This window comes from Trichechus manatus, unplaced genomic scaffold (genome assembly GCF_000243295.1).
Source record: "Trichechus manatus latirostris isolate Lorelei unplaced genomic scaffold, TriManLat1.0 scaffold00030, whole genome shotgun sequence".
Taxonomy (NCBI): domain Eukaryota; kingdom Metazoa; phylum Chordata; class Mammalia; order Sirenia; family Trichechidae; genus Trichechus; species Trichechus manatus.
In genome coordinates this window covers 7,738,008-7,758,894 of record NW_004443966.1, presented here as the reverse complement: position 1 = coordinate 7,758,894, position 20,887 = coordinate 7,738,008, and the positions used below count along the sequence as shown (strand labels likewise).

The 20,887-nt window shown below is 37.4% G+C and overlaps 1 protein-coding gene across 2 annotated transcripts in view; it reads left to right on the top strand.

Annotated features, from left to right (window-relative positions):
- VPS13C (vacuolar protein sorting 13 homolog C) overlaps positions 1 to 20,887 on the top strand; it is a 175,087-nt gene that overhangs the window by 105,508 nt on the left and 48,692 nt on the right. For both annotated transcript variants that reach the window (XM_004374623.3, XM_004374625.2), the window contains exons 46-56: positions 2,173 to 2,326; positions 4,338 to 4,447; positions 6,842 to 7,011; positions 8,232 to 8,479; positions 9,713 to 9,942; positions 11,226 to 11,318; positions 15,801 to 16,166; positions 16,577 to 16,663; positions 18,039 to 18,194; positions 18,361 to 18,625; positions 19,214 to 19,374. In XM_004374623.3, coding sequence (XP_004374680.1) covers positions 2,173 to 2,326; positions 4,338 to 4,447; positions 6,842 to 7,011; positions 8,232 to 8,479; positions 9,713 to 9,942; positions 11,226 to 11,318; positions 15,801 to 16,166; positions 16,577 to 16,663; positions 18,039 to 18,194; positions 18,361 to 18,625; positions 19,214 to 19,374 — 2,040 coding nt within the window. The remainder of the gene's footprint in view (positions 1 to 2,172; positions 2,327 to 4,337; positions 4,448 to 6,841; positions 7,012 to 8,231; positions 8,480 to 9,712; positions 9,943 to 11,225; positions 11,319 to 15,800; positions 16,167 to 16,576; positions 16,664 to 18,038; positions 18,195 to 18,360; positions 18,626 to 19,213; positions 19,375 to 20,887) is intronic.

Here is a 20,887-nt window from a genome sequence, read left to right as displayed (position 1 = left end):
AAGGGTATTCCTAGAGAAGTTTCTATGCCAGAGTATGAAGTCCTTCTCTTCATTTCTTCTTTGCTGCTAAGAAATTAGATCCCAGCACTAACATTCGACCCTTTTTCCTTCTTTTCAAAGATTGTGTGGGTTGGCTTTTCCCTATTATAGGTTTACTAAAAGCAAAAGTAAATCCTAAATGTCTATTAGTAGGACAGTGTGGATAAAATTATGGTATATTCATACAGTGGGATTATAACGCAGATACAGTGAATGAACTAGAACTCTTTAAAACAAAATGGATCATATATAAAAATGGAAAAAAAATGAGTGATCAAATGATACAGTTTTATATTTATTTCAAATTTTACAGTATGTAAAACAATGCTTTATATTGTTTTTGGGGAATGCATTGGTGGTAAATGCAAGAAAGCCTCTATGAGAATAATAATTCTCTAATTCAGGATAGTGTCTTTTTCTGAGGAGGAAAGGAGAAAGGGAATTGGGGTCTTGGAGAGGTAAACATATACACGAGACTTCAACTGTATCTATAATGGGGAAAAAAGATCTAAAGGACCTACAGCAGTTTGTTGAGATTTGACAAAGCTAGATAGTAGGTACACAGGGGATGATTATAGTACCCTCTCTACTTTTCCTTTATGCTTGAAGTATTTCAAAAGAAACAAGAAAAAAAAAAAAAAATGAACAGCTCCAACAATTTAGCATGAAAGCAAGATGGGATTCATTACTTTAACCAGAAGGACCCTTGGTAAATCAAGAATATGCACAGTGGGTAAGCCTCTGCTGCCTAATTTGTCAGTGGTCCAGGCATCTCCAAATACCCCCTCTTGGGTTATAGGTTGTATAGTTTCCCTGAGTCCGGAGCACAGCTAAGAGAAGATACCAGGCTGGTGACACTAACAAGTTGTTTTGGGTATATCAGTTTGACAGTTCTTAAAGAACGGTGGGACTGCTTCTCAAAATTGTCCCTCAGACTCACTGAAGGTCAGTCTAAGTCCATGATACAGTTGCTTTTTTCACCCACAGCAAACCAAAGGAAGTAGTGTAGTTAGCTGCTCCTCAGGGAGTTGCGATGTCTTGGTTGGTGTCATAAGTGGGAATGGACACAAGGAAATGGTACAGTTACAGAGTTTGCTTGGGGCAAAGATGAAATCCTTGGTCTTTATCTCCTGTGAAAATAGCTCCCCAAGTTCATTTAGGTTGGGAGCCAGGCAACTTCCCAGGCTATAATTTAATTGGAATATTCAGTTATTCCCAATTTGGGGGACAATGTTGTGACATTCAGAGAAGAAGGTGCTGTGCCTGCATGCAGACTTGTCTGAGTTTGTGTGTGTGTGTGTAAAAGGTTCAAAGGAAATACAGATTTAATGGGTCTTAGCAGCAAGTAGCAGCTTCGTTTATTCCAGCTGCTTCACGTTACTCACAACCACCTGTGAGGAAGGTGGTCCTCTTCCTATTTTAATGATTAGGAAACGAGTTAGGGAGGCTCACAAGCTCGACCAACAACATGGTCTGAAAGTGGTGGAGCTGAAACAGATCTGCCTGACTTTTTTTCTTTTTGCTACATTTTCCCTTTTATAAAGTTAGGAGAGGAACAAGATGCGGCCTTCCTGGAGTGTGTTTTGGTTTTAAAAAACTCTGTATAGATGCACTTGTTATTGTTCTAAGAGGTGTTATTCTTGATGGGTTAAACAAATGTTTTGTATATGTCAGGTGTATATGTACTGAGAAAGAAGAGCTACATAGCCAGAGAGCATCTTCTTATTGCTTGGTGGAAACCAGAAACTGGACAGTACTCTTCTTGCGTTGAGTTTAGAAGGGAGCGAATAATGTGGAGGAAGGAGCTGGTACTGGGTGAGGAGAGAGAGAGGTAGACTGGAGATGAGGAGACGGAGAGAGGCCTAAGTCCAGGAACAGGAAGAGAGTAACAGGTGAGGTAGGAAGAGTGACCGAGTGACAGAGACGGGCTTTGACGTGGGTGGAGGCAGAGGTGTGCTTGTGCCCAAAGGCATGTCTCACTCTGTACAAGAGGAAAGACTGCTCTGGTATTTATGGTCCCAGCTCTCTTTTTTTCCTAGATGAACAGTTAGTTAATTTGAGGAACTATAAATTGGGATATGATATTCTGCATTTTCTACCACAGTATACTAACAAATTATTGATGATTTCTAGGTTGCTCTCAGTGAAGATGACTTAACAGTTTTAATGAAAATTTTGCTGGAAAATCTTGGAGAAGCTTCTTCCCAGCCAAGGCCCACACAGTCGACCCAGGAGGCTCTGAGAGTGAGGAAAGAAGATGTTTCAAGTGGATCCGACCTCCTCGAAGGTATAACAAATTGATGAACGTTTTTCCTTCAGTTATGAAGAAATATGAGTGTAAATATTTATACTTAGCATTTTGTAGTTGTCCAGCATAATATGATATGAACTGACTGGATACTGTTCTGTGTACTATGGAAAACCTTCTAGAGCTAGGGCTGGGCTGCTCTTGAAGCTCTCAGGGCAGGAGGTAAGCCTGTTGGCTGTGCAGGGGGAAGGGCCACCTGCTGTTGCCTGCAGGACGCTCCTTTCCCCTTTACCTGTAAAAGCTGAATTTGCCTTGCCTGGCACTGAAGTGGTATACTAGGAGGGAAGAAGGCAACTAAGCTACAGCATAGTAAGGTCCTAAAATAATTAAGAGAGAAAAGGACCTTGGTATCGTCCTCAGACAACCAGCCCATGAGAAAGAGAGGCATTCTTGCAGAGTGACGGCTTTACTTATCTGGCTACATTGGAGAATGATGTACTTAGATATGTAAGGTAATTTTCCAGATTATTAAAATCGAGTCTTTTAAAAGCACCATATCTTTTTAATTCAGCTATTTTTAAATGATAATTTTTCTAAAGTATAAGTTTCCTTCTTGCTGTTTTAAACAGATTGTATGAAATATAATTTAGCTCTTTATTCATTATTTAAAGTCATTGATGTTATGTGGTTTATTAGACTGTAAGTAGATTAATATTTTCATGGCTAAAAAGAGATGAAGTGAATACTTCTTGCCCCTATAATAAATGGTCCCAGGCTGTTGTGTTTTTGTAATACTCTTAGACCATCAGCTATTACTTCAGACAGTAATCGACAAAACTGCCTCTTAATAATATCTTACCAACACTGCTTCTCCTATAGTTAGCCCTGGTGTGTATTTAAATCACATGAACAAATGTGCAGAATAAGGTTTTGGGTCACGTGGATCTTTGTGAGTGCTGCATGGGCTTGGTGAGGCCAGCATGTTCTCCTGAGGCGGGGTTTGTGCCCCGTGAAGGCAGATGCTGTTGTTCTGGCCAGGCAGGAGCTATGTAGGGATGAATAAGCTATGGCAGGCAGGCTTTATGTGATTAATGATCGCATTATGTTCAGCTGCAGTCAGATTCTTGTTTCTGGTTTTGGCTATATGGTTAATGCGGCACTTGGGAACACTTGTGGGTTCGTGTGAGAGCTGTGAAGATGATGAAGATTGGAATGTAAGTCACCTTTAGGAAAAGAGAAAAAGAGAACGGGTTTCCCAACTTGGACCAGCCTTGATATGGTAAAAGTTACGCAGTGTTTGCTTTTCCAGTAACTTGTAAGAACAGACTCTCCTATAGAATGACCAAAGAATAGAGCCAATCTCCAAAAGAGATTATAGACTGATGAAAAACAGAACAATTCTTATCTGTCTGTGATGTATCTGCCTAAAGATGAGGGAAAAGACTAACTAACTTCTTGAAATCTTTTTCACCCCAAAATTCCAAAGCTGCCCCTCCCCAGTTTATATTTGAGCTCTGTTTGACTCTGCTGTTGAGTTATATTCTGTTCTTGTAAAGGTAACAGGTTGAGTGATACAGGCAATATAAGACAGAAGTGCACTGGGCTAATGGAGGGTCTGTTACTGAATAGCTGTCTGAGCTAGGGCAACCTGTTAACTTCTCTCTGCCTCCAGTCCTATAATCTCTTGAGAAGGGTGTGTTACCATCTGTGTGAAAATGCTTTGATAATTATAAACCACTCTATGTGGTCTTGCTTAGGAGTGGCTTTTTTTTTTTTTTTTTTAAGGTGTCTTGATACTCTTTGCAAGATCTTCTCTTTTCTTTTTCTTTTTTTTTCCCATAGTCTACCTCTGCCATTTTCCCTGTACTAAATATATGTGAAATAGATCATTCTGCTTTTGTTAGTTGTCTCATAATAGAATTTAAAGAATCCCCAAACGTATGATGTAAATTTAGAGTAAGAAATTCTTATTTCATTTTTTTAGATATGTATAAAAGCATATGCCTACTTAAAAGCCTTTTAATTTTCACATTCATGTTTGAATCATCAGAACAAGATCTGACAAACTCAGAGATTCCTATGGACCACAGTGCTGCTCTCCAGTTTGATTTTCACTTTGAATCTCTTTCCATTATCCTTTATAATAATGATATCAGCCAGGTATGTAGTAAATTTCTGTAGTTAGAAATAAGTCCTTAGCACTGGATTTTAAAATATTCAGTTTCATGATGTTGTCATTTTTTGGATGGGACTGTTTGTTAAAAAGTTAATATGTATATAAAATTGGGACTATTTGTTTAAAAAATTAACATGTATGTAAAGTTCTGTTTGGCCTATAGCATATGCATTGGTCCTGCACTCAGTCTTCTGTTCGTTAGTGTTTCTAATCTTACTAGTCTAAGGGAAACCACTCTGGGTGTTACTTTTTCCAAGTCACGTCAGCACCAAAACACGTTTAGATCTGTCTCTAATATAGAGGAATGTTATATATGGGTTACTAATTATATGTATGATTTTATTACATAAATATATATGCATATTTAACTGTATTAAGAAGCTTGGAGCCTTAGAGATTTATTTTCAAATTCATGATTATTCATGATACAGAAGCATTTGTAAAAATGGCGTGGCAGGGACATCTGGCCTCCTGTAACTTCACAAGGGGGAAGGAGAATCAAGATCAACAGCCCAAGGCTGATTACTTTGAGCTGGAGGTCAAACATTCTCCACGCTCCAACCTTTTTTACCAATTCCGACTCCAGACTTCCCTCCCAAGGCACTCTCTATTTCTCTCCTGGGTTCAATAACTCGTTGCAATGGTCACGTAGAACTCACAGGCAATACTCATGGTTTTGGGGTTTATTAGGGAAAAACAGGTTACAATTCAGAAATGACTCAGAATACAGTTCTTGGATCAGGACAGCTTCTTCTCAGCCATGTCCATAGGCAGGCCTCTCGCTGGGCTGGCCCAGCCTCTGCCCTGCTTGGGCAAGTGTTACAAAACTCTTGAGCTCCACCGATAAGTGCCTAGAGGCACTCTACTCTGCCAGTAAGCCTCAATCAAAGGCGCTAAGCTGTATAGCTGGATCGGGATTCACACTATTGAGCTTTTGGTTAGCAGCTGAGCTCAAATCTACCACCCGCTCCTTGGAAACCCTGTGGGGCAGTTTTACTCTGTCCTATAGGGTCACTATGAGTTAGAATCAACTCAGCGGCAATGTTTTTTTTTTTTTTTTTTTTTAATAGTAGACATGGATTAAAAAATTGAAGAATCAAGGTCTCGTGATTTGACATAGACAGTGTCTCAGTGGTGTTTTAGAAGACGTTTTGTTTTTTTCTATTATTATGTATTGTCTTCCAATAAATATTGTTGATTAGATCAGTCAATCATCAGATCCCAAGTAGTCCTATAAGCTTTCAAATGTTTGATATTGCCCAATGTGGAGGCTTTACTAGTGCCTGCCCTAATCCTAGCAAGCGTTCTTGCTCACTGTCTGGACTGAGAGACGGTGCAGAGTTATACCTAAGGATTGTGCCGAGGATCGCACATCACCAGCACCCCTTTTCTCAAGGCTTTGCTCTGTGGTGAGCAACTCTGACTGTTGTTCTTTACTTCCCTGTAGATTTTTGTTGGTTGGTTGGTTGGTTTTTGTTCTTCCAAAATCGGGACATGCCTAGGGAATTTGGAGCTATTGTTAATGGTGGAATAAAGATTGAGGTCCTTTTTTTATTAAATAAGAGTTTAAATCTTTTATTTAGGATTTGAGACCTCTATTAGACCTTTAAGTTTCTTTCTAACCCCATTTCTGCTATCTTTTAATTGAAATATTCAAGCCCAGTCAGCTTGTACCTTGTGCCCTCAGAGCATCTTGAATGGTTTGCTCATGTTCCCACTTAGCCTTCAACGCTCCGTGAGGTTCTCACCTTCTTCATGGATTTTTTCCAGCCTTCAGTGATCTCTTTGACCTCTCTGAGCTTTTCCTATTTATATTCTGCCGCTAACCACTTAAAATCCTTTCTGGAATGTGGGAGGATGTAAATATGAATAAATAAATAACTGTGTGTCACATGACATTGGATCACATACACCTCGTAACACCCCTTGTGATGTTCCTTTTAGTGTATTGTCTGTGTTTTCTTCTCCGTTAGAGCATCAGCTCACCAAGATGCCGTCATGCCTGATCCTTTCTCATAAACGCCATAGTTCCGATCACATTGTTTTGTACAGAAGAGCCCATTAAATATTTATTAGTTAGACTGATGAATTGAAAAAGGTGTTTTCTGATTATTCTTATTTGCATTACACTGTAAGTCAGATCAATTTTATGTATTAGCCATTGTTGAATATCAGCACACACACATATTTGTTTGTATGTACAGGTATACACACAAAGATGCATATTATTTCTCTCTTCCATTTGTATGTATCAACACCCATACTTTAAAAATTTGTGAGATCGACTAGGCTTTAATCTCTGAATTAAGAAGTGCATTTAAAAATAATTACATAATGTTTAAATATAATGGGTTCTTTTTCTTGAAAACTACCCACAGGAATCCGAACTTTCCTTTCATAATGACAGCTTACGGCTTGGGGAGCTCAGACTGCATCTTATGGCTTCTGCAGGGAAGATGTTTAAAGATGGTTCAGTGAATGTCAGCGTTAAACTTAAAACGTGCACCCTTGATGACCTCAGAGAAGGCATTGAGAGAGCAACATCGAGGTCTGTTGTCTCTGAGTTTGCTGTTCATTGTTTAAGGTTGTTATTGCACCTGGCATTGCTACCACGCATTGCTAGGCTTGGAATTATTAAAAGAGGTCTCTGTCATTTGGTCATACTTCCTGATTAGAATTACATCAAGAATGGAAGTTTAAATTAAATGGAAGTTTCATAATAAAATGGAGTACTGCCTTAAAAATGGGAAGTAAAAGAATATAAGAGGTTTAATACTTAAATCACATGATAATATATTTTTCTAAGTTGTCCCTAGTAGGCAGAATTTTTTTCATAAAAAAGCTTTAAAGTTATAAATCTTTCCTTCGTCTTGCTTGTTTTGTCCATACCTCTTAAAACAAATAAGTTCTGCAAAGTTTCTTTCAGGATTTTAATAGAAATGGGATCTCTAGCATGTTTATATTATGAACCCATTTTTGAAAGATTAACTTACCTCAGCCTACTATAAAGTGGGAAAATATGTTAGCTTCAATAGCCTAATTATGTTTTTACCCCTTTCTCAAGTAATGAGACACATAATATTTTACTTTGATGTTTTTTGGAGAAAAAATGTGTTGCTACCTAAACTTGGACTGTATTGAATATACACTGAGTCGTTTTTCTGAGAAATGAATAAGAAGTGAAGAAAGAGTGCTGTCATGCAACTAGCTTTTGGAGTTTGCAAATTTTATGTCTGAGCTAGCTCCCTGGTAGGTGTCTGTCTGGTGGCCACCTCTTTCCAGCACGCGTGAGGATGTGTGGGGACTGTCATTGCAGACACGTGATAAACACCTGCTGAGTTGCTGCATTGAATACTTTTGGCTTCAAATTGTATAGGATGATTTTTGGATATAAATTCCTTTAGGCAGATTTTATTTCTTAAACTAACATAAAGAGGTTATTTTCTAAAATGTGTGGGCCCACACTGATATGTTTTGTTAATTGCCCAAATTCATTTTGGCTGTCATAATGTATTTCCCTAGTGTTGCATTATAATTATGAAATATTTTATCATTGCTTAGTAGCATAAACTTTGAATTGTGGAAATCAGGAGGCCGTGTCTTGGTTGCTAATTGGGTAATTAAATCCTAGTTAATACTGACCTCTTTTCTGTTGAAAGTAGAAGCTGAAAAGTGAAAGAAAGATGATTAAGGTGTCTAGGAAATTTTTCATCTTTTAAATTATTTTAGCAGAAATGTTGACAAATGAATGGCCTGTATTTTCTTCAGAATGATTGACAGGAAGAAAGACCAGGATAACCGCAGTTCTATGATTGATGTAAGTTACAAACAAGACAGAAACGGAAGTCGGGTTGATGCTGTCCTTGACAAGCTCTATGTCTGTGCCAGTGTGGAGTTTCTCATGACGGTGGCAGATTTCTTCATCAAAGCTATGCCTCAGAGTCCAGAAAATATGGCAAAAGAAACACAGATTGCACTAAGACAGACTGGCACAGCAAGAATCAAGTCAGAGAAAGGTTAGCAGAGTTTATTTGTCTTAGATAACAATTTCTCCTATTTAACAAAATTGTAAATAGAGAAAAGGGAAACGGGGAATTTAAGAAAATAAAATTAGTCTTTAAAATTTATAGAAAAACTTTACTAAGCATATATTTTTGAGAGAAGTGTACAGTATTAATATATTGGATCAGGGGCCAGAAAACCTTTGCTCTCGTTTAAACTCTGCCATTAACATTTCTTTACTCATCCGGAGACAGAGAGGGTCAGTCTGGGTCAGTGGTTTGCAGCCTGTTTTATATTAAGGGGAATCTTTTATTCAAAGAAAATATTTTGAAGAATTCTAGCGTATTGAAGAGCAATTGAACAGAAAAAGCAAAAGGTGGGGATGTGAGAAGATCTAGCATGAAGGCCCTAGGACCCACCTTAGGATCCTTAAGCTCTTTGAATGTGGTTTGAGTCTGTCTGGTCTAGGAATAACCTGAAGCTCCTTCCCAGCCCTGTACTTCTTCTATTCCAGTGTTTCCAAGCAGATTAGTGACTTTTTATGTTAAACTGTAATTGTCTAAGGTCAGGCATTTTTCTCCGTTTGACCCAGCAAGGTTGGAAAACTGTCATTTACTGACAAGGTCTGAATTATATGTTTTCATTTATCTTTAATGTTTCCTAACTTGTAATCATGTCTCTGTAGTCATATGTACATTTTATGTGTTTATACTACAGATTGTATGGCAGTGAGTGAGCTTTACGGTGAAATCAGAGTAAACAGTAATGGTCTGTCTACGTTATCAGGGTCTCTTTGCGTCTTCTACGTATTACCCTCCCAGTTTTCCTTTCCTTGACCCTTCAACATAATACAACACAACACAAAACACAGCATAACACAACATAAAACACAACATAACGTATAACGTAAAACATCCTGTAAAACAACATACGCTAATGTGTGTATATATGCACACACCTTAATTCTGACAAAAAGGAACTTCAGAACGAGTTTATTCCTGCTAGTCAAAGTGGAAATGAACTTCTTGTGGATAGGGATCAGATTCCACTTTCCCACACAATCAGCGTTTGTTTTGTTAATAACCATTTAGTCTTTGGTATTAATTAATCAGTTACGAATAATTGTTATTTTCACCATGTCCATTATAGTAGAATATTAGCAACCACTTAGCAACTTGAAGATAACATGAATCCATGTGATCAGATTGACGTTCAAACTTTTTTCATTCCTATTTTTATTTCTTCAGATGACTCTGTAAGACCCAATATGACTATCAAGGCCATGATCACAGATCCTGAAGTGGTGTTTGTTGCCAGCCTGACAAAGGCTGATGCCCCTGCCCTGGCAGCCTCGTTCCAGTGTAAGCTCTCACTGTCAACATCCAAACTTGAGCAGATGATGGAAGCCTCTGTGAGGGATCTCAGAGTGCTCGCCTGCCCTTTCCTCAGAGAAGAGAGAGGGAAAAACGTTACTACGGTAAGAATCACCTTATACCCAAAGCTTAAGAGTGGCAGAAATGGTCGATTTATATAATCCTAGAATGTGAGAGCTCTGCAGGATTTAGAGATAATTTCCTACACACTTGGGGTTTTACAGATAAGGATACTGGGTTCCAGAGAGGTTCAGTGACCTAGCCGTGGCTGTCAGTGAGAGTGGGCGTCATTTCCAGACTGGCTTTCCTTTCATTCTGACCTTTTCTCTGGACGGTATTTGAGTTTTTGTACCAATCAGCACTGTTTTTCAGCTCTTCCTTTTGGTCACCATACTACACCTAGTGAATTACTGAATGAATGAAAGAGTATTACAACCTTTAAGCTTAGAGTAAAAACATTAAATTGGATTCATGTGACCAAAAGAGATTGTGTTCTGCTGTTATTAAAAGTTAGCTTCAATTATGTTTTCACATTATTATTGAAAAATATGATTTTAGTTAATTAACACAATTGCCATGCCAATTTTTTAATATGTTAAATTGATAATTTTATTATAAAAGGATCATTATATTATACAACTCGTTTGCAGTGTTATTTTAAATTAAATAAATTTGTGGGCAAAGTTTGCAAAAAGAAATGCAGTGCTAGGCTTAGTCAGTACTTGATCATGAAATAGTCTGTGGTAGGATCATCTTATGTCACAGACATCAATTAAAAGCTCATTAATTAATTAATCAATTAAAAGCTCATCCTAACTTTTTTTTAGATGACAAGTATATACCATACTAATCCCCATTCATTTCAGGTGCAAAGGTATTTTATTTACTTCTTTCATGATACATAAGAATATAGGCTTCATAGTTTTAATAAATCATTGAGTTTGAAGCTTTGAAATTTATTCTAAGAAGGACCTTATATGATATTCAGGACTGACCTGCTACTCACCAGGATACTGTTCATTTATCTCCTTTCATCATTTGGGGAGATTTCTTAAAGTGTGTTTTATAGAACAGTATCATTTAAAAAATATTTTAGCAAAAGGAAACATTTTAAACTGTCGATAGTAAGTATATATCATTACTTAAAGATTTGTCATAAAGGAATTGATCAGAACTGCTTAAGATATATTTAACAGTGTTCACAGATTTGCCATAGTTCAGAAGAGTCCTTAAAAGAGAGTCTCAGCTAATTTCATTTGCCTTTTTGCTTGTAGTAGGCTGTAGGTAAAGACTCTCAAGTTAAGTAAGGCATGGTTCTCTTAAGTGTAGATTCCATGTCTAACGGATCTATACTGAGGAAATGTGGATTTCATTTGTTTGTTTCTAGGTCTTGCAACCCTGCTCTTTATTTATGGAAAGATGTACCTGGGCTTCAGGGAAACAAAATATAAATATTACAGTTAAAGAATGTATAATTAAGGTTAGTGTCTGTTATATTCTTTGGGTGACAATACTTGTTCTTCTGGCAATATTGTATATTTGCAGTTATCTGAGATAATATCTTTCAATGTCTTTTTCATAACTCAGGCACCATGCTTGTCACGTATTAGGTAATCAAATACCTCTAACGTTAAAATACTTTTTCTTTAATGAAATATTTTTTTCTAACTTCATTAGAAGATTACTTCATAATGTCTGCAAATGATCAAGATAGTTTTTTTCGATTACATTTGTGTCTGTGTGTCAGGGAGGATTGGTGGGGGAGAGTAGAGATGGGGCAGGAAGGAAAGGGAAGAAATGGGGAGAGGAGATTGCTATTAGTTTATTTGAAGAAGTTATTTTAGGTTTTATTTGAAGTATAATTTGATAAAATTTCATAATGATGTGATAACATTATTTATTTGGCTTATAAAATATTTGTAATAATGACAGGTATATTCTAGAAATAAATTACTAGGATTTACTTTTTTAAAGACAAAATAGTGAATGGGTGGGGGGCTCTTTCAATTTGCATGCACTTCCTCTGAGGCACCGGCTTAGGTACTGGGGTGATTATCCCCCATTTGTATATAAATTTATTTATTCACTAAGCAAACATTTGTTGAGCTCCTACTATGTACAAAAAATGTCCTGTACAAGGCTTCGGAAGATCGTAGTTCTTGCTTTCATAGAACTTAAGGAAGTGTGTGGGAGAAGAAAGTAAATCAGTGATTGCAGTTTTCAATGCCAGAGGCATGCACAAGGCACCACAGTGATCACAGGCCGAGGGCCTCTCACTCAGACCAGGAGTGGAGAAAGCTGTCCGGAGGAGAGGCTGCTTGAACTGAGTTATGAAAGTCTAATGTTTCAAAGTCCAATTGTTAGTTGAAGAGGGAGGGGAAAGGTTATCCAGACAGAACCAGCAATATGCACAAGGCCCACTCCCCACCACACCCCCCCCAAAAAAAAAAAACCACTGCTGTCGAGTCGACAGTATAGGACAGTAGAACTGCCCTCCCTATAGGGTTTCCAAGGAATGGCTGGTGGATTTTCAAACTGCCGACCTTTTGGTTAGCAGCCGAGCTCTTAACCACTGCATCACCAGGCAAAGGTGTGAAAAAGTCCTTTAAGGACCTAGAAGGATGGTTCCATATGGCTGGAGAGAATGATATGGTGGAGTTGTAGGACCGGGGACACCAATTATCAGTGACATTAATAAAGCAAGGAAGTAAAAAGGATTCAGTTGACAGGTAAATTAGAGAAGCAGTGCATGCTAGATCTTTTCTTTGGTGAAATAATCATAGTACCTCTTTAGCATATTAAGTAAGGATTGTGAGAAGTGAACAATAAAGGAATCTGTTTAATTTACTTATTCTAGTGTCTCTTAATTTTGAGGGAACCCTGGCTAACTGATTAAATAGACATCAGGTCACAAAAAACTTTGTGCACTGTTGCTGTTGTTAGGTGCCATTGAGTTGGTTTCCACTCACGGTGACCCTAAGTACAACAGAATGAAACAGTGCCCAGTCCTGAGCCATCCTCACAATCCTTGTTATGCTTGAGCCCATTGTTGCAGCCACTGTGTCAATCAATATTCTTGAGGGTCTTCCTCTTTTTCCCTCATCCTCTACTTTACCAAGCATGGTGTCCTTCTCCAGGGACTGGTCCCTCCTGATAACACGTCCAAAGTATGTGAGATGAAGTCTCTCCATCCTTGTTTCTAAAGAGCATTCTGGCTGTACTTCTTCCAAGACAGATTTGTTCGTTCTTCTGGCAGTCCACGGTATATTCAGTATTCTTTGCCAACACCATAATTCAAAGGTGTCAATTCTTCAGTCTTCCTTACTCACTGTCCAGCTTTAGCATGCATATGAGGCAGTAGAATATACCATGGCTTGGGCCAGGCGCACCTTAGTCCTCAAAATGACATCTTTGCTTTTTAACACTTTAAAGAGGTCTTTTGCAGAAGATTTGGTCAGTGCAATACGTTGTTTGATTTCTTGACTGCTGCTTCCGTGATCGGTGATTATGGATTCAAGTAAAATGAAATCCTTGAAAACTTCAGTATTTTCTCTGTTTATCATAATGTTCCTTATTGGTCCATTTGTGAGGATTTTTGTTTTCTTTATGTTAAGGTGCAATCCATACTGAAGGTTGTAGTCTTTGATCTTTATCAGTATTTACTTCAAGTTCTCTTCACTTTCAGCAAGCATGGTTGTCGTCTGCATAATACAGATTATTAATGAATCTTCCTCCAATCCTGATGCCACATTCTTCTTCATATAGTCCAGCTCCTTGGGTTATTTGCTCAACATGCAGATTGAATAAGTATGGTGAAAGGATAGAACCCTGATGTACACCTTTTCTGATGTTAAACCACACAGTATCCCCTTGTTTTGTACGAACGACTGCCTCTTGGTCTATGTACAGGTTCCACATGAGCACAGTTAAAGTATTCTGGAATTCCCATTCTTTGCAGTGTTATCCATAATTTGTTATGATCCACACAGTTGAATGCCTTTGCAATAGAACACAGGTAAACATCTGACATCAGCAATGATATCCCTCATTCCATGTCCTTCTCCGAATCTGGCTTGAACTTCTTGCACTTCCCTGTTGATACACTATTGCAACTGCTTTTAAATGATCTTCAGCATAATTTTACTTGAGTGTGATGTTAATGATATTGTTCAATAATTTCTGCATTCTGTTGAATCATCTTTCTTTGGAATGCACACAAATATGGATCTCTTCCAGTCAGTAGGCCAGGAAGCTGTCTTCCAAATTTCTTGACATAGATGAGTGAGCACCGTCTGCACTCCATCTGTTTGTTGAAAAGTCTCGACTGATGTTTTGTCAATTCCTGGAGACTTTTATTTTTTGCCATTCCCTTCAGCGCAGCTTGGACTTCTTCCTTCAGTACCATCCTATCTTGATCATATGCTACTTCCTGAAATGTTTGAATATTGACCAGTTTTTGGTACAGTGACTCTTCCATCTTCTTTTGATGCTACCTGTGTCATTTAATATTTTCCCTGTAGAATCCTTCAGTTTTTGCAACTTGAGGCTTGATTTTTTTTCTTCAGTTCTTACAGCTTGAGAAATGCCAAGCTTGTTCTTCCCTTTTGGTTTTCTAACTCCAGGTCTTTGCGTGTGTCATTAAAATACTTTACTTTGGCTTCTCAGGCTGCCCTTTGAAATCTTCTGTTCAGCTCTTTTACTTCATCATTTTTTCCATTGGCTTTAGCTACTTGACGTTCAAGAGCAAATTTCAAAGTGTCTTCTGACATCCATTTTGGCCTTTTCTTTCTTGACTGTCTTTTTAATGACCCCGTGCTTTCTTCATGGAGCCCTCGTGGCGCAGTGGTTAAGTGATACAGCTACTAACCAAAAAGTCGACAGTTCAGATCCACCAGATATTCCTTAGAAACCCTATTGGGCAGTTCTGCTCTGTCTTCTAGGGTTGCAGTGGGTCGGAATCGACTCAGCGCAGTGGGTTTGGTTTGGTTTTGGTTGCTTTCTTCATGATGTCCTTGATGTCATTCCACAACTTGTCTGGTCTTCAATCATTAGTGTTCAGTGCGTCAAATGTATTCTTGAGATGGTCTGTAAATTCAGGTGGGCTATACTCATGGTGGTATTTTGGCTTTCGTGGACTTGCTCTAATTTTCTTCAGCTTCAACTTGAACTTGCATGTGAGCAGTTGATGGTCTGTTCCATAATTGATGGTTCTTTGCACTAAGCTAAGAGAATTTGAATTTTATCCTGAAAGTTATCTGAAGCTGTTGATGATCTTAAGCATTGGCATGTCTTTCCCAGATTTAGGTTTTAGAAAAATCATGCTGGTGACAGTGTGAAGGGTAGGCTGGTGGTTGCTGACTGGACAACATCATCCATTTAGAACTAAAGCACAGTGATAGGAATGAGGAAAGTGAGCAGATTCCAAGGTACTAAGAGGTAGAATTTGCAGATCTTGGGATGAGTGAAAGGAGATCCATGGTGATTCCCAGGGTCCCTAACAGAACCTTTATTAGCTTGTCTTCATGTGGCCTTTATAAAATGAATTTATGTTTCAGTAAGAAAAATGAAAGCCATCTATGTATATCTTGGCAAGGATCACATACTTCAGTTCAGTTAATGCAGTTCATTGAGAATTGAAAAATTCAGTCACTTCTCTACCTTATTCTGTTGATATAAATTATTTTACCCAAAATTGATTATTTTAACTCAATAGTATCGACTACTGCCGTATGACATTAGTTACTTAATTCCAGATTAACCTGGGCAGAAATCACTGTTACGGGTTAGTTGACTTGACACATGATTTTGTGGGCTTTCTCTTCATGTTTCTCTTCTTTCCTTAGCTGTGAATTGAATATATTTAAATTTTTAAGTAGTTACTTTTAAACTTTTGTATTATATATTAATTCTTCTCATCTGGGCAGAATTTACTGTAAAACTTTTTCTGCTTTCTTTTTTTAAGATTTCACCCATAATTCTTAATACTGTGATGACCATCATGGCTGCTATGTCTCCAAAGACAAAAGAAGATGAATCCAAAGATACATCTAAGGAATTGGAAAATCTTTGGGGTGTCAAATCTATTAATGATTATAACTCTTGGTTTCTTGGTGTTGAAACGGCAACAGAAATAACTGAAAATTTCAAAGACATAGAACATCCGTTGATAGAGGAAATCTGTGCTGTTGTTGTGGAGTCAATTCAAGTTACGTTAGAATGTGGCCTAGGACATCGAACTGTACCTTTACTGTTGGCAGAGTCTAAGTTTTCAGGAATTATTAAAAATTGGACTTCGCTAATGGCTGCTACTGCTGACGTGACTCTGGAGGTATGGCCATGTCATTTAGTACCTTCAGAGCCAGCTTCTCAAAAGTACAATTACAGAAGTAAGACAATGAGCTTTTTTTTAAATTTGTTCATGGCTACAGCAAGTATACATGTGTGAATAGGCAATACACTGTCACCTTTAGTGTTCTGGGGAATAGTATTATTTATTTGGCAATTATTTTTTAAAGATTCTTTTGATAATTTGTTTATGGCAGTAAAGTAAGAGCGTAAAAGAAAATAAACATTCTCTAAGTATTCTCTGTGTCTTTAGGTGGGATTTTAAAATAGCAGTTAGCATAGTTCCTTATTTACTTAGTTATTGAATTACTTATGATTTTTCTCCTACTGGTTATAGAAAATCTTACGGTTAAAATTGAAATATTCTCTAATTGTATTTCTGTGCCTTTCCAGGTTCACTATTACAATGAGACCTATGCTGCCTGGGAGCCCCTGATTGAGAGAGTGGCGGGGAAGAGACAGTGGAATTTAAGGCTTGATGTAAGGAAACCATAAAATATCTTTGTATAGAATTACACTAAATATGTTTATGAGTATTTTTCAGTTCAGTGATTCTCAAAGTGTGCTTCAGGATCCCTGAGGTACTTTTAAGGGGTCCATGAGGCCAAAACCCTTCATAATAATACTCAGACATTGACTCTCTTATTCTGTTATGAGCATACAGTGGAGTTTCCCACAGGCTACCTGATTGTGCTGTTGCAACAGATTGAATACAGATGCAGATATGAGAATCCACTGTCTTTTCTTAAGCTAGATAGAAAGGAGTTTGTAAATGCCTCTTCTCACTATATATATATAGATATATATATACACGTTTATGTATGTATATATTTAAGAACATAGTTATTTTTCATTAAAAATGTTATTTCTGTTAAAATGTAATTGTTATTTTTAAATGAATATTTAAAGTTTCCTCAGTTTTAATTTCTAATACAATAAGCACTGATAGATATGACCCATATAAATGAAGCTCTTTGGGATCCTCATTGATTTTTAAGAGTGTAAAGGGGTCCCAAGACCAAAACCTTTGAGAACCTTTGTTCTGGTTCCTGAACTCTTTTGTATTATCTCTTTACAGTACTTGGGAACACTTCGGAATCCTAGGTATTGAAGCACATTTTTCTAGATTAACAGGAACATGAATTACACTGTTAGCAAGTCGTCACACTCACCTCTTTGGAACAGCCTGACTGAGGAATCAGGTGCCAAAATTGACTCAGCAGACTTTTATTTTAAAGACAGGCTGTCACCTACCCTGTGTCCCATTTTATTTCACTAAAGTCAAAGTAGTGTTCCTCACCTGTCTCTCATTGGCATAGAGAGGCTAACAAGGAGTGTTTTAGAAGATTTTTAAAATGCTGTTAGAACAAAGTCTCTGATAGAAGCTGATGGCTGGAGTTTGAAAGCTAATCGTATCACTTACTTATAGGTGTTACTGGTGAACAGTAGAGGAAAAGAAACTGTTATTTCCAGCTGGTTTCTATGCTCAGGGTGAATTTAGACTGCAGAGTCACCTTAGATTTGCTCATCAATGCATAATCGCCAGTTAGTCAGACAGCACTGGATTAATAAGTATCCTCTGAGGAATGCCCAAGAGACACATATTGTAGCTGACTTTGAGAAAATCGCTTGGTGCTTTTATGGCATAATTCAAAGTGTTTCCCCGTGCATGGGCTATCCACTGAAAGAACACTGATCTGTGCTCAGTGAAGCACTGAATATCTTCAAAAATTAGACATTTGAGGAATCAGTGTGAAGTGGCCCATTTAGATTAGGAGAATTTAACTCTGTTGAGAGTATTTTAATTTTATTACTAATTACCTAATAAATTTGTTAATGTTATTTATCCTTATAGGTAAAGAAGAACCCAATCCAGGATAAAAGCTTGATGCCAGGAGATGACTTTATTTTTCTTCCTGAACCACAAATGGCAATTCACATTTCTTCCGGAGATACAATGAATATAACAATATCCAAAAGTTGCCTTAATGTTTTCAACAATTTAGCAAAAGTATGTTTGGTTCTTGCTTGGACTGTTTCAAGTAGAATTTAAAAATGAAACATGTATCGGTTTTTTGTTGTTAAAACTAGTTAAAAAAAAAGTCTAGTCATGGTTTAATTTTGGAGAAGAATGTGCATTTTGCAAAATTTCATTGTGATGTTGTGTTCCCTTTCAGGGTTTTTCAGAGGGCACTGCTTCTACTTTTGACTACTCTTTAAAAGACAGGGCTCCTTTTACAGTAAAAAATGCCACAGGTATTCGCATTAAGGTGCAGCCCAATCCTAATCTTAGAGCCATAGGCTCCCCTGAGAAAAGTGATATTTATGATGTTGATGCCGGCCAGCATTTGGAATTGGAATATGCCAGTGTGGAACCTTTACGTCGAGAGAAACGATCTGTATTGAGCCGTCAAGAAAGCTCCTTTTTCACTCTAACCTTTGGTATGCTGTATTTATTTTACGGGCATCTTTGAAATAGTTGGTATGGGCTTATTTTTGATAGATAAACTCTGGAAAAAATATTTTATCACAGATGCCTTGGGTGAAGATACTTCTAAAGGCTTGAAACAGTTGATAAACCCTGTTTCCTTTTAAGCTTGAGAAGATTTAACTTGATTAATTTAAGAAGTACCTTAGAAAACTAGATTATTTCTATGCCCTTGAATAATATAATTATATAGTGCTCTTCAGAAAGGATTCAGAAGCCCTAAAATATTGACAGTAATTATTACCATTACAAAGACAAGGAGATTATTGCTATATAGTTAAGAGACTAAGGAATGAGTTGGATTTTGTTTGTTTTAATACATTCAAAACATCAAGAAAAATTGGGGTCAAAAATTTCATAATGATAATCGATTTTCCTTTTTTTTTTAAGTTTCCGTGTCTAGAAAAGCATTTTATATAGTGATTATTTCTAGTTATGAGGAAGAATACGTTTATTCTTTTGAGGTGCCAGTGATTATTCTGCCCTAGAAAAATATAGGTAAATTAATTTTTGGAATTCTTCTCACTTTCTCTTTGCCTTAGTACCTCATGGATACACAGAAGTTGCACATGTTCCTGTTGTGAGACCTGGACGGCGGCTGTATAATGTGCGGAATCCCAGTGTCAGTTACTCTCACTCAGTCTTGGTACAGATCGATGCAACGGAAGGCAATAAAGTGGTTACCGTTCGCTCTCCTCTGCAGGTAATACTTTAAAGTTGTCTGTGTCCCTTTGATATGTCAAGAAATGTTAAATCTTTTAGCTGAATATTTATGGAATATAATAAAACTATATTAAGCCAATACTGATTATTCAGAAATAACCATAGTAGATTGAAGTGGCTGTTATTCCCAAGTCAACTTGCTTTTGTAATGTTCTTTATTTTAAATGTCTGATAAACCAGCCTTGGTAATTTGAAGCCCGTTTTTGTTGTCTCCTAGGTTTAAAAATAAGGTTTATTGTATATTCCTTTAAAGATTCAGAACTGAGGAATGTTGTAATTATAGTTGATTGCTGAATAGGATAACATTTTCATTCTTCTTGTATTTTATTTGGGATTGTAATTTTCAAGTATGTGTGAAAGAATAGTGGGATGAATTTACTCTCCTAAAAAAATTTTTTTTTTAAGCATCTTAAACTATAAATATTTTATTTTCTACTTTTAAGACTTTATCCACTTCTCTTTTTCTGTGCATTATTACAGGTTTCAGTACATAGTTAGCAAAAGGACATTTCCTCCTACCTATCACATTATTAGATAGGAAAGAAAAGATTTCAAATTTTGGCCAGTTTTGTCTCTTAGTTTGCCATTAGCTCCAGCAGATATCACACTTGTTATGGATTGAATTGTGTCCCCCCAAAATGTGTGTCAACTTGGCTAGGCCATGACTCACGGTGTTGTGTGATTGTCTACCATTTTGTCATCTGATGTGATTTTCCTATGTGTTGTAAATCCTACCTTTATGATGTTAGTGAGGCAGGACTAGAGGCAGTTATGTTAACAAGGCAGTACTCAGTCTACAAGATTAGGTTGTAATTTGAGTCAGTATCTTTTGAGATATAAAAGAGAGCAGTGAGCAGAGAGGCAGGGGGATCTCATGCCACCAAACAAGAAGAGCAGGAGCGCACGCTTCCTTTGGACCCAGGGTCTGTGCTGAGAAGCTCCTAGACCAGGGGAGGATTGATAACAAGGACCTTCCCCCAGAGCCGAAAGAGAGAGAAAGTCTTCCTCTGGAGCTGGCAGCTTGAATTTGGACTTTTAGCCTCCTAGAGTGTGAGAGAATAAATTTCTCTTTGTTAAAGCCATCCACTTGTGGTATTTCTGTTACAGCAGCACTCGATGACTAACATAGCACTGGATGTAGTCAAGAAAAGAGGGTTGTACTACTTTTCCTCATATTTCCTTTGCTGTCCTTTACTGTTTGGTCATACGTTCATTGAGAGAAGGTGGTAATGGAGAAAATATTCTGGCTGAAATCTTGAGATTAATATGTATTTGAAATATAGACTAACATTAAACATCAGCATTTTTTTTTTTTTTTTTGTACTTGAAGGTTTACAGAGTACCCTAGTTCTCATTAAACAATTAACACACATATTGTTTTGTGATGTTGGTTGCGAATCCCATGACATGTCAACACTCTCCCCTTCTCCACCTTGGGTTCCCCATTACCAGCTTTCTGGCCCCTCCTGCCTTCTCGTCCTTGCCCCTGGGCT